Here is a 12,882-nt window from a genome sequence, read left to right on the forward strand (position 1 = left end):
CTGCTGCTGTTGAGCAGGTCCTGAGGGGCCAGGGAGGATGCTGGGCTGTGGGGAGGTTTGTGGGGCTGCGGGGGGATGGCTCAGTGCTGCAGGGGATGCTTAGGCCCATGGGGAAGACACTCGGGGCTGCAAAGGGCACCACGGGGAGGTTGTTTGGGCCATGAAGAGGATGCTGAGGGTTGCAAGGAGGATGCTCAAGGATGCTTGGGATTGCAGGGGAGATGCTCGGGGCAGGAAGGGGGATGCTCAAGGCTGCAGGGGGATGCTCAAGGACGGGAGGGATGCTCGGGGCCATGGGGAGGATGCCGGCATGCCGGGAGGGAGGTTGCAAAGGGAGGGCGGGAGGCCGCTGGGGGCGGCGGGTAGGAGGTGCGGGGGGCCGGGGCTGGCAGACCGGGCGGCCGGGGGCTGCCGGGGCGGAGCCGCGGGGTGCCCCTCCCGACGGTGGTATAAACCGGCGGGGCGCCGACGCGGGGCAGCCTTCGCTGGGGCGCCCGGGGCCGGGGTGCACCCCTGCCTGCACCCTGCCTGCAGCCTGCCCGCCCGGAGCCCGGGGCGATGGCGAAGGGGCAGCTGTCGGGGGGCGCCTGGGGGGCTCTGGTGCTGCTGGGGCTGATGCTGCCGGCGGCACCGGCGGGCGCCTGGTACAAGCACGTCGCCAGCCCCCGGTACCACACGGTGGGGCGCGCCTCGGGGCTGCTCATGGGCGTCCGCCGCTCCCCCTACCTCTGGCGCCGGGAGCTGCCGGCCGAGCCCCCCCGCCGTCCCGGGGGAGCCGCCGCCGCCCCGCCGCCCCCGGGCCGCCCCGACGGGGAGACCCCGCCGCCCGCCCCGCCGCCGCCGCCGCCGCCCGGTCCCGGCCGCCTCCTGCAGCGTCTGCTCCGGCGGGGCTGGGGCTGGGGCGGCCCCCGTCCGGCCCCCGCCCGGCCCCCGCCCGGTCCCCGCGGAGCTCAGGTAACCCCGACGGGTGGTCGGGAGGGGGCGGTGGAGCCCAGGGGTGTCACCGGGGGTGTCGCTGGGGCCGGGGGGCACCGAGGTGCTCGGGGTGCCACCCGTTCCTGGGGTGCAGGAGGCTTGTTGCGGTGTCTCTGTGGCACCCTGGGGTGCTGGGGGTGTTTCACCGGGTAACGGGGGTGCACGGAGCCATGGAGGGGTTTCACCAGGTAACAAGGGTGCACAGAGGGTTTTACCAGGTAACAGGGGTGCACGGAACCATGGGCGGGGGGTACCAGGTAAATGGGGGTGCATGGAGGGGTCTTACCAGGTAACAGGGCTGCACAGAGCTATGGAGCAGTTTCCCCAGGTAAATGGGGTGCACGGAGCCTTGCTGTGGTCTCCCATCCCATAGACACCAGGGTTTCGGGGTGCCCCAAGCAGAGAGCTGGGCTGCCCCATGGCATCACCCAGATGTGGGGAACTGCCCCCCAACACCTACACTGCCATCTGCACCCCAGCCCCGGCTGGGCTGGGAGGGTGTGGGGGAACGAGGGGAGCTGTGACCCCATGGGACAGTCCAGGTCCCGGGGGTGTTTACAGCCCGTCACCTCTGCGTGAGCACGACTGTGTGAGTTGAGTCTCTGCCACATTTTTTTAACTTGAACCACAAGGTTTGTTACACCCAGCAAAGCGGGCAGGGAGGAGGGGGATGTGGTTCCTTCTCTCCACGGGATGTGTTTGGAGGAGCTGCCCTCTGGCTCTAGGGCAGAAAAAGGAGCCGGATGATTTCTGTGCCCCCCGTTTTGGTGCATCACAAACCTGCACCCAGTGGGACCGAGCTCCGATGCTGAGAGAGGTGTCTGTAGGGCCAACAGGCCAGCGATGCCGAGGCTCTCCTGGCGTGGCCCCTCGGCAGGACCCCTCTCTCTGCGCACTCGGGGCTCAGCCAGGCTGCGTGGGACTGGCTCGGGGCTGGTTCCAGACATTAAATCTCTTTCCTCTTATGTAAAGCTGGAGCCAACATCCAGCTGAAATCCACGGAGGCTTTTAGCTCTTGGATCAGCCCCTGAAACACGTAGCTGTATTCCTCCCCCTCTCCCCTTCCTTTTTTTGGAGGAAATATGGGATTAGTATCATTTTGGGAAAGCCCAGACAGGTCAGCTCTGCCCTGCGCTGCCCCGTTACCTCCCGCAGCCTGGCTGTGTGCGGGCAGAGCAGTCCTGGTGCCGCGGTCGTGGCTCTGGACCTGTGTACGTGCGTGCATCCCTCTGATTTCACAGCAAAATTTCCACGAGAGCCTCGCAGGCAGGTCCAAGCCCAGTCTTTGGGTGTTTGCACAGGGCTTATCTGCGTGCACAGTGGCAGAAAGGGAGTCTGCAGTCACCACGGGTCGGATCTGAGCCCACAGAGGAGAATACTTCCATCAATATCATGAATGCAGCAGTGGCTTAAGCGCTGTTCGGAGGGGAAATGCGGTCCCACGTGGGGAGGGAGGTGGTGGTGGGACTCGGGTGTGCAGCCAGATGCTCAGGTGAGGCTCCGAAATAACCCATCCCCTCGTCTCCTTTCAGCTTCTCCCGCTTGAAGACGTGGCTCTCATCCGCTGAAGGGGCCTGGCAGAGATGCTTCAAGTGCCGGAGGAGCATTGACTGCCCGAGGTGGAAACCTTTCACCCCAGCTGGCGAGGAAGAGTCTCATCGGCGGATTTCCTGGTACTCTGACCTCTCTGAAACCATATAGACAATTGCATTCCAAAAAATCTGATTTTTCGTGGCCGCTGTCCAGGCGCAGTGGTAAATTCATCTTGTTTTCAGGTCAACCTAGTGCTATGAACTTGGGGAGAAATAAACAGGGAAGATATTTATTTTTGTTTATTTTTTTTAGATTTCTGTACTAGCTTGTTTGCAATATGATACAAACCTGTACTGTTTGCTTCCTAGGAACCTGCCCTCATTAAAGTGAGAATTGATCAAAGGAAACTTTGGCTTCATTGCACTGGGCTTTTTTTTTTAAAAAAAGCAAAACCTGGTATGGCTCTGCACGGGGCAGGCACTTCAGCGGTCGGGTTACTCCCAGATTTTTCTGACATGATTTAACTCCTCGACACAGTTTCTTCTGCAGTTCTATAGTAAATCTCTTTTACTGCCCGTTGGGGAGTTACTGCCAGGCTAAGTGTCAATTAAGATGACAAAGTCAGAAATCTTTCCTGGACTTGGCTGAGTCTCTGCGAGTCATCACTGCTCTAGTTGTTTATTTGCCTGCGTAGAGCTTAATTTTATATATGTCTCTGCTGATGAAAATAAATGTTATTCCCCATTAAAGCAGGGAGAAGCCTCGGGGCCGGGCAGGAGTGTGTGGTAAAGGTGTGCTGGAGCGGGTGGGATCTGGAATCTAGAGAAAACTGGGGTTTGGGGGCTGAGTCCAGCTCCTGTGAATTGCTAAGCTCGCACCCGCCAGCGCTAGTGGATTTTGCCAGAAATCTGGCAAAAAGAGCCGTTTCCACCCACCTTGCATGAACCGCCTGCTCCTGCCAAGGGCTTGCAGCCGACCGTAGAGTGGGGACAGCAGGGTTTGCACTGCCTTTGGTTGGGATCTGAAGGGAAAAAACCCTGTGGTGTTTGTCAGGGGAGCCAGGCACATGCCGAGCCCTGCCCACCGTGCTGCCCCTAGCACCCGGGCTCTCGGGGAGGATTTCGGGTGCTGTAACACATGAAGGATTGCTCTCTCCCAGCTTATTCCCAACCGGTGTCTCCTCCATGTCCCCTCTCCCTTCCCCACCATGATTTTCCAATTTCTGCTCTTTGTTAGTGCAGCGTGGGGCTCAGATGGGCCAAATGAGACATGATTGCCAATAACCCATTAGGCAGCAGCACTTGAAAGGGCCGTGTACCTAGCAGGGTGCCAATCAGCCTGTGGAGTGGCCGCCGAGGCAGATTGCCGTTCTTGATGGAGGTAAGTGATAAAATGAGGTAGAAAATGTAAAGGTCAGCTTTGTGCAGGGGGATGCACAGAGAAGGGGGGTGAAGGGTGGTGTGATGAGAGACTCGACTCGAGTGTGTGCGTCTGCCCTCATCTGTTGGAAAGAAACACTTGTACGTGCCAATTACTGGGGCAAAACCAGCGAGACTCTCAGTTAACCACAAGCCCTTCACTTCTCACCTTGTAAAATAATTTTTCCGGCTGCTGTTGAGGAGCACGAGCTGATTCCCCACCAGGGCTGTAAAATAATTTCCTCTGTGCTCCCAGCTCTCCAGAGAGGTCTGGGCTTTCTCTGGGGGTCAACAAGCCAAATAAAACGGAAGAAAGCTTAAAAAGGCATTTAATTACCTCTCCCGCCTTGGGGCAGGACCCAGCCATCCCTGGTGGACGTTAATCTAATCCCTTCTAAAAGACTGGTCCTCGAGGGAGATGCTGCTCTCCCCATGGTCTGCCTCCTGTCCCCCTTGCTCTGGGGGGCTGTGTACCTGGACCACAGGGACCCCCTGTCCTGGCCCCTGGGGATGCCTTGAGATGAAATGCAGCCCCAGGGACTGTTGGGGAGGATGCTGGGTCCCTGCCCACCACGGTAGGGCTTTGCGGCAAGGAGTAGGGTGGGGGGACAAAAGCTTTCAGGGAGATCATGGAGGGGCCCAGAGCTGCAGCAGCACATCAGGTCCTGGTCCCATTCAGGGTCCTGGTGCCCCCTGACCCCTGCGGACCAGCTTTGAGGAGTTAACTGCAGCCGAGGAAGGCAATTCCCAGCACCTTTTTGGGCTTTGGGAGACACGGGGGGTTAGAAATCCCCAGGCAACGGTGGGACACATCACCCCTTCCTTCTCGCCGTGTCACTGAGGCTGGGCTGAGGCACTGGGGTGCTGGGCAGAGTTCAGGGGGTGGCAGTAGTGCAGTAGCAGCCGGGTGGCTTTGCCATGCCATCTTGTGGCCACACTGATGCCAGGCGATGGGGAGGGATGGGAAGCTGCAACAGGGGTGAGGACAAACCCTGCCACCATGTCCCCATCCCTGCGCCCTTGCAGAGTGGGGAGCTGCCCCCATGGGTGCTCCTCTGTCTGCACAGCCCTGGCCGAGACCACTGGCCCACGAGGGGATGCGAGCTCTGGGCTAAAGCCTGTCCTGCTGCTCTAGGGCCGCCCAGGGATGGGGCTGCTCCCGGGCTCTGGGTCCCTGTGCAGCACATGTGGGGTTTGGACCTGGATTCTGCTCCTGGTCCAGGTCCATCCCCAAGGTGCCGCCTGGGATCTCTGCAGATCCAGCACCACCGGTCGGAGCTGGGGCCAGCTGACGCAGCAAGGCTTTCCCGGACGGGGTGCGTCGTCACCCATCCTGCCGTGCCAGCCATGCATTTTGTTCCAGTCCAAGAGGCAGGCGAATCCCAGGGGCTGTGGAGGGCAGGAAGACGTCCCACCCCAACCCGGCCTGAGCCCAGGGCGGCTCCCTTTCCTTCCCGGCTCCCCAGCCTCTCCCAGAGGACCGGCAGCATCCACCAAGGCAGTTGGGCACGCCGGGGCTGGGGGCTTTGGGTAGGGCACTGTCTGGGACAGGAACCGGCAGCCCTGGGGGAGCCGGCGTGAGCTCACACCGGGGCTGGCCCGTGCACATACAATGGCTGCAGGGCCCTTGTGCGCACCAGGAGGAAGAAAACTCCCCGAGGAATTTCCTCCATCGTCGGCTCTGCCCAGAAACTGTTCCTCGCCCCGTTGGGATGCAGGCAGCTGTGGCCAGGGCTGAGCCGGGCCAGGGCTGAGCCCCTCGTCGGTGGATGGACACTGTTGGGTGCGGTGGTGGCTGGGGATGGAAAGCCCTTGGGCAGCTCTGGGTACCCTGGATGGTCCCTGTGATGGCCCAGGACATACCTGAGGAGAGACCTGTGGTTGCGGGACCCAGTACTGAGCCAGGGTCTGCCAGGTGTCCCATCCCAACCTGCCGGGCTGTCCACACCTTCACACTGATGCTGCCCAAGGGAATTGACCGAGGCTGGAGATAAGGGGTAAAGAGCTGCAGAGAGCAGGAGATAACGTTATCTCTGTGTCTGCTGCTTTCCCTATTTCCAAGCTGTCCAGAGCGCCGATAAGGTGACAGCGGCTTGGAGACATGGGCAGATATCTTCCTGGCAGAGCTGCAGCGACGTGGGAGTATTCCCGGGGAGCCCGAGGGGAAACACCAGGTCGGGACCCTCCTGCAGCCCCCATGCTCCCACCCCTGAGCCTCCCCTGAGGCATCCCGAGGGCTGTGCCAGTTGCTGCCTCCCCCATGTTGACTGTACACAGGGCTGTATTTGGGGAGCACCCGCACTGCTTTGTCAGGGCACCTCACCTGCCGTGGGCATGTGCCGCTGGGACCAGAGGTGACCTGTGCCAGAGCTGCCCTGCCTGCACTGCCCAGCTCTGCCTGCTCCCTGGGCATCCTGCCGGACCCCGTGCCCCTCGCCTGGAGATGTGCACACACTGCTGGGTCCGGCAGAGGAGTGGCTGGTGGTGCCACTGATAAAGGAGGTAGTGGCACTGGTGGTGCCAGCAAAGATCAAATGTCCTCTCGGGGTGCCCTCCAGCCCCTCTTCACCCCCTCCTGGGTAGTGAGATGCTGGGCTACAGGCACCTTCCCAGGCCTGAGCATTTGCCCTGTCTTATTTTCTGGTGGATATTCCTTCTACTGTCTGCAGGAGAGAGCAAAACGCAGCTGCAGCCCCATCAGGCAGTAGAAGAAAGCTGTCCTGCCCCAGCCCGGCCATGCAGCTGCAGCGAGAGAAGCAGCCCCTTAATCAAACTGTGCTCCCCGAACCCCGTCAATTGCTGCAAACACCTCGGGGGCCAGCAAAGGTCCCTGAGGACGTCCTAGCCCTTCTGCTCATGCCAAGATGTTGCAGGAATGGTCCCAGCACCTCGCTGGGGTGGCATCTAGGGCTGGACATGCCAGCAGAAGAGCTGATGCCTCCAAACCCCTCAGCCTGGCCCAGGACTTTCATGGAATGGTAGGATTAAACCCAGGCAGGGCTGTGATAAAACACCAGCACAGACCAGCTGCGCTCCCAGCCCCCCGTGCTGCTGCGGCTGGGCTGGCAGAGGGGGTGGCCCTACTGGGTGTAGCCAGGAGCCTCCCCCATCTCCATCCACCTTCAGCCCTTCAAGAGCCTCTTGAGGTGCTTCTGCCGCTCCCCGCTCAGGCTACCACCATCCCTGGGCTCGGGTCCAGCTCCCACGTCTGGTGGTGTGGGGCCTCCACTCCACTTCTCCTTCTGGCAGGAAAGGAAGCGGCTGCGGTGGAACGTGGCGCGAATGAATGCCAATGCTCTCCTTGGGCAGCAGCGGTGCCAGACCAGCCGGGTGCTGGCACGGACTGCGTGGGTGGATTCCTGACCAGGGAGGTCCCCTCCACTGTGCTGGCACTTCCGTGGATGTGCTCATCTGTGCTGCTCTGTCACCAACCTCACCCGGGGTGGGTGCTCCTGGATATGAGTGCTCCCAGGAATGGGTACTCCCAGGGATGGGTGCTGCTGGAATGCATGGTCTCAGAGATGGGTACTCCCGGGCATGGGTGCTGCTGGGGATGGGTCCTTCCAGGGATGGGTGCCGCTGGGGATGTGTGGTCTCAGAGATAGGTACTGCCAGTGCCCCAGTGCCAGCTGGAGGGCTCAGTGCTGCTCTTACATCCACGTCCTTGTTGCGGCAGACACCGTGCCACATCAGTGTGGCACCAGCACCAGCTGGTGCCCAGCTCAGGAAACGAGCTGTGCCAACACCAGCCTCTTCAGGAGCAAGTCCTTTTGCAGTCATATTACCCGTGCGGTTTGGCTGTAGCCTCTAGGGACATTTTGTCTCTTCTAGGGTAAAATGGTGGTCAGTGGCAGGTCTGTCATCCTGCACGGCGCAGGCAGCGAGGTGCCCATGCCACAGTGTCCCGGTGGGTGTGGAGCAGGGTGACGTGAATGCCGCTGGGGTGTGGGAGCAGAATCATTGCTTGCACACTTGTCTGTGGGTGTGCTGGCACGTGGGAGGTCTTGGGTGCGCCCAGCCTGGCCAGGGACCTTCTCCAGCTCCACACTGGTTCAGCACCAAGTGCCACCGGGCCGCCTCCAGCTTGGTACCTATCACGCCGCTATCTGTTGCAAATAATAAAGGACCTGGGTGGATTTCTACCTGCCAGCTTGTGCAAGAGGGATCTCCCAGCTCTCAGCAGAGTCACTGAACTTTCTGGACTTTCACAACCCATAAAGAGTATTATTAATCCTCCTAATGATCAGTTCTCCCTCTATCTCTATAAATCTAATCTGGAAAATGTTTACAGCTCAATAGTGCCACACACAGAGGCCTAGAGAAAATGAAACGGTGCTTTTTATGAGCGCTCCTCTCATTCCCAGTTCCTCCAGCAGCGCAAATAAATCGCTGGCCTTTCCCCACTCTGCAAGAGCCACTGCTCCCCAAGAGCAGATGGGACCCAGAAGCCCCATGGTAGGTGACGGTGAAATGAGAGAGGAATAAGCACGGCTCATTCCATGCCAGGTGGAAAGCCCAAGACTTCATTTATTAACAGTCAGAGCTAATTACTGCAGTAGCAACAGTTCTCTGCAGCTCCCAGCAGGGACCGTCAAACACCCAGGCTCACAAGGTTACGTCCCCAAGCTTGGGTAGAGGACCTGGGTCTTCTTCCACACCTGTGCAGAAGGTGCCACGGGTGGCCGATGTCTCCTGGACACAGAGCATGGCTGCAACCAGCCCAGCAAGCTCTGGCTCTAGGGTAGAAAGCTGGGTGTGGGGCTGGGAGGTGAATAAACACTGGCCAAAGCGCGCTGATGGGGAGGAGGAGGCTGTGCAGGAGGAAGAGCATCTCCCTGCCAGCTGCTCCCACGGCTGAGATGGAAACCAGTGTCTCATGAAAGCCGAAGGGAGGGGTGTCCGGCAGCATCCAGCCTTTCCCTTGTCCTCCCCCTGCCTTTGGCAAAGCTCCCATTCCCAAGCAGGACAAGCACAGGGGAGACACTCGCATCCCAGGAGAGGGGGGAAATGGAGATGCTACAAGATCTGCCCAGAGCCATCCGGCAGGTCTGAGATGGAGCTACCTGTGAGACATGGGGCTCCTGGTGTCTTGAAAAAGTGTGTCCTCTTTGGCAGAAGATGGCTCAAAGGCACATGTGAGACCTCTCTTTTCTCTGGAAGCACTGGCACAGCCCAGCAACTCCATTACCAGCAAACCATCCTCCTCCTCAATGAGCACCTGCCTTAGAAACAAGCCAGCCTGAACAGACATAAACAGATGTAAACAGAACTAGATACAAGGAAGAAATTTTTTTACAATGAGGGTGGTGAAACACCTGTCCAGGCTGCCCAGAGAGGTGGGAGATGCCCCATCCCTGGAGACATTCCAGGTCAGGTTGGACGGGATTCTGAGCAACCTGATCTAGTTGAAGATGTCCCTGCTCACTGTAGGGGGGTTGGACTAGATGACCTTGAAAGGTCCCTTCCAACCCAATCTGTTTTATGATTCTATGACCAAGCTTGGGTTATCAGCCGAGGTTTTGCCAGTTTCTGAATGAAGATGGGCTTTATGGGCTCCAAAAATCCCTCCCTCTGACACACCAGGGAGCCTGCCAGTCAAGCGTAATTTCTGTAATTGTGAAACTTTCCACAGCATCTCTATTTTGCATTAGTGACGCAACAGGATCAGGCTCAAAGCAAACAGGGTTCAGGACACAGGTGTAATTCTCTGTCGCTGCTCAACCAAGTGAAGGAATTGGAAGCAGATGTCAAACAAAAAGAGCTTCAAACCCTTCCAAGCCAGTAAGCACACACATCCCATGTACTCCCTTCAGCCTCCGGGCCAACACAATTCGGACTTAAGTATCTGCCCAAATCAAAACACACAGAAATTTAAACGGAAAAAGCTTGCCTGTGCAGTATCTGCTGGATTTAACCACGGCTCTGTTATACCAGTATGTGCAGGAGACCTCCTGTGCTCTCCCCTGTTTTTCTATAGCAGGGCACAGATGGGAAATGGCAGGATGGCCTTGAGAACCAAAGGGGTTTTGTACCGTGTGAGGATGAACCTTTGCATACCGCATTTTGAAGTTCTTTCCAGCTCCTTTACACAAAGAAGCCTTCCCCATCAGCTGCAGTCTAAAAATACAGCATTTCTCTTGGAGCCATGTCTGTGCCAAAGCATGGACTGAGCTGTGCATCCCAGGACAAGCAGGACACCCCAGACCTGTGCACTGGCACAATCACAGCATGGCTCCATCAGTCCCCAAAGCAGTGGGATCATGAAATAAATGGCTCACAAGGTGTGTGATCAGCATCAGGCAGGTAAAAATCCTCTGTTAAATTGAGGCTCTAACGAGTCCCCTATGTGTCCCTGCAGGAAAGGGGACCCAGCAGCAGCTCCCCGGGGGTCCCAATGCCCCCGGGGAGCAAGTGCTGTGATGATGCTACCTCCTGCGCCTGGCAGAGATGGGCAGGGATGCTCGGGCTGGAAGGTTTGCTAAAGCCTTCCTGGAGCGGTTTGCAGATCCTGGCATCTCTGCTGGGTTACGTCCTTTTGCCATACAGCTGACACTCAGTACCCAACCCTCCTTAATTTCTCTACAATGAATAGATGGGGGGTTTGGGAAAAAATGATTTTTGGGAACACCGGGGTTGAAAAAAAAATCAACAAATTCAGGTCACACTTGAGAAAATGCTTGTGGTCAAAAAAAAAAGCATTTTGGAAAAATTCAAACATCCCATATTCACCTTTTTGAAATGATACTTCCCCCTCTTTTTATTTTACAAACTACCAGTACTTTTAAAAAGACGTTCAAAAGGGTTAAAATATTCTTTCTGACCACCCAAAAGATTTTCTCCCTCGTGTTTTTATTGCACTGAATAAAAAGAAAAACTTTTTTGTTCAAATAAATTTGAAACAATTCCTTCTCCTCCCCCCCCCTCCCCTGCAGTTTTTTGGTTTAGCCAGTGAGCGGAAAAATCAATTATTCCCACTTCTCTAGCCCGATAAAAAGCTTCAGGGCTCCACAAAGAGGCTCAAGGGAGTACTTGCCTTGTTCAGCAAATAAAACAGTCTCCGATTTTCCCGGCTCTCTGGCCTGCTCTCGTGTCACCCAAGATTTTGTGCTGAGATCGGCGCTTCTGCAGCGCAACAGAGAGCGAAGGAGCCTTGGAGCAAAGGCAGCCGGTGTCCTCCTTGTTGGGACCTCACGCTTGGGCTGAGCCTGCTCCTGGTTGGGGGTGACAGAGACCTCGAGGGACAGCACTGAACGCTCACAGGGCCAGTGCCTACTGCCCAGCCACAGCCACGCCGTGCTCTCTCCTTATATGCAATGTCCAAATAGCTACATTGCCTTAGGAAATGAAGGTGGGCAGAATTGCCAAAGATAAATAATGCCATTTTTTTCCAGCATAGCAACTCTGAGACACATCACCAAGCATCTTTTTGGTTTAAGCATCTTTGCTTTGAAGAATGACTTTATGTATAACCGCAGTGGAAGTCTTTTGTGTGGTTTTTTTTTTTTTAAAGCGGGCTACAAATTAAAAGCAAATCAATATTAATTTCTGGAGTCTTATTTACTGCCTCAAGCTGGCCACTGCATTTGCTTCAGGTCTATAAAAATCTGGTAGGAAAGCAGTTGAGGAACGAGAAGTGCCACAGAGGAGAGCTAGAAAACCTGTGACACAGGAATGTGACACGCAGCACCAAAGCTGTGACAACTAATCTGGGTCATTTCCTTCTTGTAAGAGATTTCAAGGAAATGAAGACCAGGAATGCAAAAGGGTGAAGATGGGGATCTCCATGTTCCATCAAAACAAGCTCATTTCAGGTGAAACCTGGATGGCCTCTCTGCAGGGGCACCCAGGATGGAGTAGGACCTTTCCCTACCAGGAATGTCTGGGATCAGAATGGCAGAGCTGCCCGCTAATGAAACCCATACACGGCCTGGCATTCAGGGGGACACAAAACATCCATGAGCTCCCTCACGAGCACATCAACCCACGAGCTCTGTCTGTGCCAGACTTGTTGGCTCGGCAGAGACATCCCACAAGGAGCTCCACATCTCCCAATGGTTATAGGCTGGGGCTGGGTGGGCAGAGGAGCTGCTGGGCTGGCTGCACCCTCCCCTCTCCGGATTGGGGCATCCCAGCACATCCCATCAGTTCGGGATGCACTCTCTCTGGATGAGCAGCCTCTGCTTCAGGCCCTGCTCCCCATTACCTCCCCTTCACGGGGTGGTCCTTGCCTGTGTCCCGGAGAGCTGCGCTGCATCCCCCACGGATGAGCCTTGGCCCAGGTACCCCTTCCCGGAGGAGAGTGGGGATGGGGGGCCTGGCCCGCAGATGCAGGGGGGGGACACAGCTCAGTGGCTTTGTGTCGGTAGCAGTCCCCAGGCTGGCCTGGAGGGTGGTGGGCTCCGGCCAGCTGCCCCTGGGGCTGCTCACTGCCCTGGCCCAGGGGGCTCCGGGGCTGCCCCAGCCCGGGGGCTCCGTGCTGCACCGGGGGGGGGGGGAGGGGGGCGCGGCAACCGGAGCCAGAGCTGAGCCCGCGGAGCTCCGATCCGTGAGCCCGGAAGGCCGCGATCAGCCCCGGGCATCATCGCTCCACCGGCCCCGGGGCGCCATCGGCTCTGTTCGCCCGGTGCCGACGTCGGTGCCCGTCCCGGTGCCGGTGTCATTGCCGATGCCGGTGCCGGTCCCGGCTCCGCCCGCCCCGTCCCTGGGCCGTCCCCATCCCCGTTCCAAGCTGCGGCTCCGCCCCGGCTCCGCCCGGCCCGTCCCATCCCGGTCCCCGTCCCCGCCCGCCGCGCTCCCGGCGCCGCGGGGCAGCGCACAGCATGGCCGCTCCGCGCAGCGCCCCGGCCCCAGCCCCAGCCCCAGCGCCGGCCCCGGCCCGCCCCTCCGCGCCCCGCCGCTCCGCGCCCGCCCCGGGCCGCGCATAAAAGGGGCCCCGCGGCCGCCCGCCCCCGCCCGC

The 12,882-nt window shown here is 58.4% G+C and overlaps 1 protein-coding gene across 1 annotated transcript; it reads left to right on the forward strand.

The window, feature by feature from the left end:
• The first annotated feature begins 558 nt into the window (after positions 1 to 558).
• NPW (neuropeptide W) lies at positions 559 to 2,543 on the forward strand. Its single transcript, XM_074158725.1, has 2 exons — positions 559 to 954; positions 2,508 to 2,543. The coding sequence occupies exons 1-2, from the start codon at positions 559 to 561 to the stop codon at positions 2,541 to 2,543; spliced, it is 432 nt and encodes a 143-aa protein (XP_074014826.1).
• Positions 2,544 to 12,882: the final 10,339 nt, after the last annotated feature.

The sequence above is a fragment of the Numenius arquata genome, chromosome 14 (genome assembly GCF_964106895.1).
Source record: "Numenius arquata chromosome 14, bNumArq3.hap1.1, whole genome shotgun sequence".
NCBI lineage: Eukaryota > Metazoa > Chordata > Aves > Charadriiformes > Scolopacidae > Numenius > Numenius arquata.